Raw genomic sequence first — 2,087 nt, forward strand, 5'->3', positions numbered from 1 at the left:
TGAAAAGTTAAATAAATGGCAAATATTTTGTTAGTTTTTATTTTTGTGAAAATTTCGCAAAAACTACAGAACCAATTTAAATGAAATTTAGTGGACACGTTCCTACCAAGGACACATCCATTAGATTTTGAGGAAAATATACCGAAGGACAAATACGCCCGTGGAGTTAAGAGGAAAACAAGACTGCTTGGCGTGGCGAAGGCAAGGAACGATAGGAAAGGAAGAATCTGAAGCCGACGATGACGAGGAAGACGACGAAATGAAGAAGAACCTAGAGTCTCCTCTTCAGCGGGGACTTGCAGTCCCAAGCTGCGTCGACCTGGACAAGATCGTTGAGGTGTCACCAAGGTAAGAGATAAAAGAAACAGCTCTCTCTCTCTCTCTCTCTCTCTCTCTCTCTCTCTCTCTCTCTCTCTCTCTCTCTCTCTCTCTCTCTCTCTGATGCCATAGTTTTGCTTGTTTCCATGACGTGACCATAAGATTTTTTGCTTGAGTAGTTGCCTCCTTTGCTTCGTGCATCTCTATCCTTTTTATTTTGCTTTTCATTATTGGTGCTATTATTACACACCAAATTTCATTAGATGAAATTACGGCGTTTGGTATGCCCTACAACTATGTATGCTGTTTATTTCTTTTGGTATGTGTATGTGTTAATAGTTAATAGTTGTATATATCTATTTTCACGTTTTTGCTGCTTCTAGAATGATTTATTGTTAATTTGTTCTCATCATTTATTTATTTCCTTATTTCCTTTCCTCAGTGGGCTATTTTTCCCTATTGGAGCCCTTAGGCTTATAGCATCTTGTTTTTCCAACTAGGGCTGTAGCTTGGCTGGTAATAATAATAATAATAATAGTAATAATAATAATAATAAGATTTAAATACTGCATTGAAGTCCAAAATGGACAATTTTATTTTTTTATTCAGCAAAAACGTTAATTTTCAGATTCATCTATAGCTTACTGTTTAATGATATTGGTTTAAATATATTTTCTTGTAAATGCAGTATATATTTTACAAGATGGATAATAGCTTTATGTCTATCAACACTGAACGGAGTGAATTTCAGAACTAATTTTCAAAGTTGTTCACTACGTAGCGGTTAACATATTCTTGCTGATATCTGATACAAGATTCTTGTAATAAAGATTTTCTCATCAATAGTTTCTGGGTCCAAAACTGGTCAGGTGTTTTTTTAAGTGTAGGCCTAAATTGTCTTTCGACTGGAGGCCAGTTTATAGTTTAAAGGCCACTCATAAACAGCAAAGGCAAGGGACATTGACATTGCCGTAGTAAACAAGACAGTGCCCTAGAGACTGACCATATATATTATTATTATTATTACTTGCTAAGCTACAACCCAAGTTGGAAAAACAGGATGCTATAAGCCCAGGGGTCCCAACAGGGAAAATAACCCAGTGAGGAAAGGAAACAAGGAAAAATTAAATATTTTACGAACAGTAACATCATCTAAATAAATATTTCCTATAAAAAACTATGAAAACTTTAACTAAACACGAGGAAGAGAAACCAGATAGAATAGTGTGGCCGAGTGTACCCTCAGGCACGAGAACTCTAACCCAAGACAGTAGAAGACCATGGTACAGAGGCTATGGCACTATCCAAGACTAGAGAACAGTGGTTTGATTTTGGAGTGTCCTTCTCCTAGAAGAGCTGCTTACCATAGCAAAAGAGTCTCTTCCTCTCTTACCAAGAGGAAAGTTGCCTCTGAACAATTAGAGTACAATATTTTGAGAATAAAGCCCTCAGAAAAATATTGATAGTTAAATGGCAGGACAGGATTAGAATTGGAACCATAAGAAAGATTACTCAAGTGCCATATGTGGATAAAATTGTGATGAGAGGTAGATGGAGATGGTTTTGGGCATGCTCTTCGCACTCCCCACTTCCAAAGAGAGATTAGTTCACCAAACTTTCAACTGGGCTCCACAAGGCACTAGAATAGTTGGAAGACCCCAGACCTACATCGTTGAGGACTATAAAGCGTGAAGTAGGAGTTGATAAATGGAGAAGTATTGATTTATTAGCTCAAGATAGAGACGACTGGTGAAATCTAACCGAGTCCC

The 2,087-nt window shown here is 37.2% G+C and overlaps 1 protein-coding gene across 1 annotated transcript in view; it reads left to right on the top strand.

The window, feature by feature from the left end:
* Positions 1 to 220: 220 nt before the first annotated feature.
* LOC137625971 (uncharacterized) overlaps positions 221 to 2,087 on the top strand; it is a 461,042-nt gene continuing 459,175 nt past the window's right edge. The window contains exon 1 of the mRNA XM_068357041.1: positions 221 to 348. Within this exon, the coding sequence (XP_068213142.1) occupies positions 260 to 348 (89 nt within the window). The 5' untranslated portion in view covers positions 221 to 259. The remainder of the gene's footprint in view (positions 349 to 2,087) is intronic.

This window comes from Palaemon carinicauda, chromosome 33 (assembly GCF_036898095.1).
Source record: "Palaemon carinicauda isolate YSFRI2023 chromosome 33, ASM3689809v2, whole genome shotgun sequence".
In the NCBI taxonomy this organism is placed as follows: domain Eukaryota; kingdom Metazoa; phylum Arthropoda; class Malacostraca; order Decapoda; family Palaemonidae; genus Palaemon; species Palaemon carinicauda.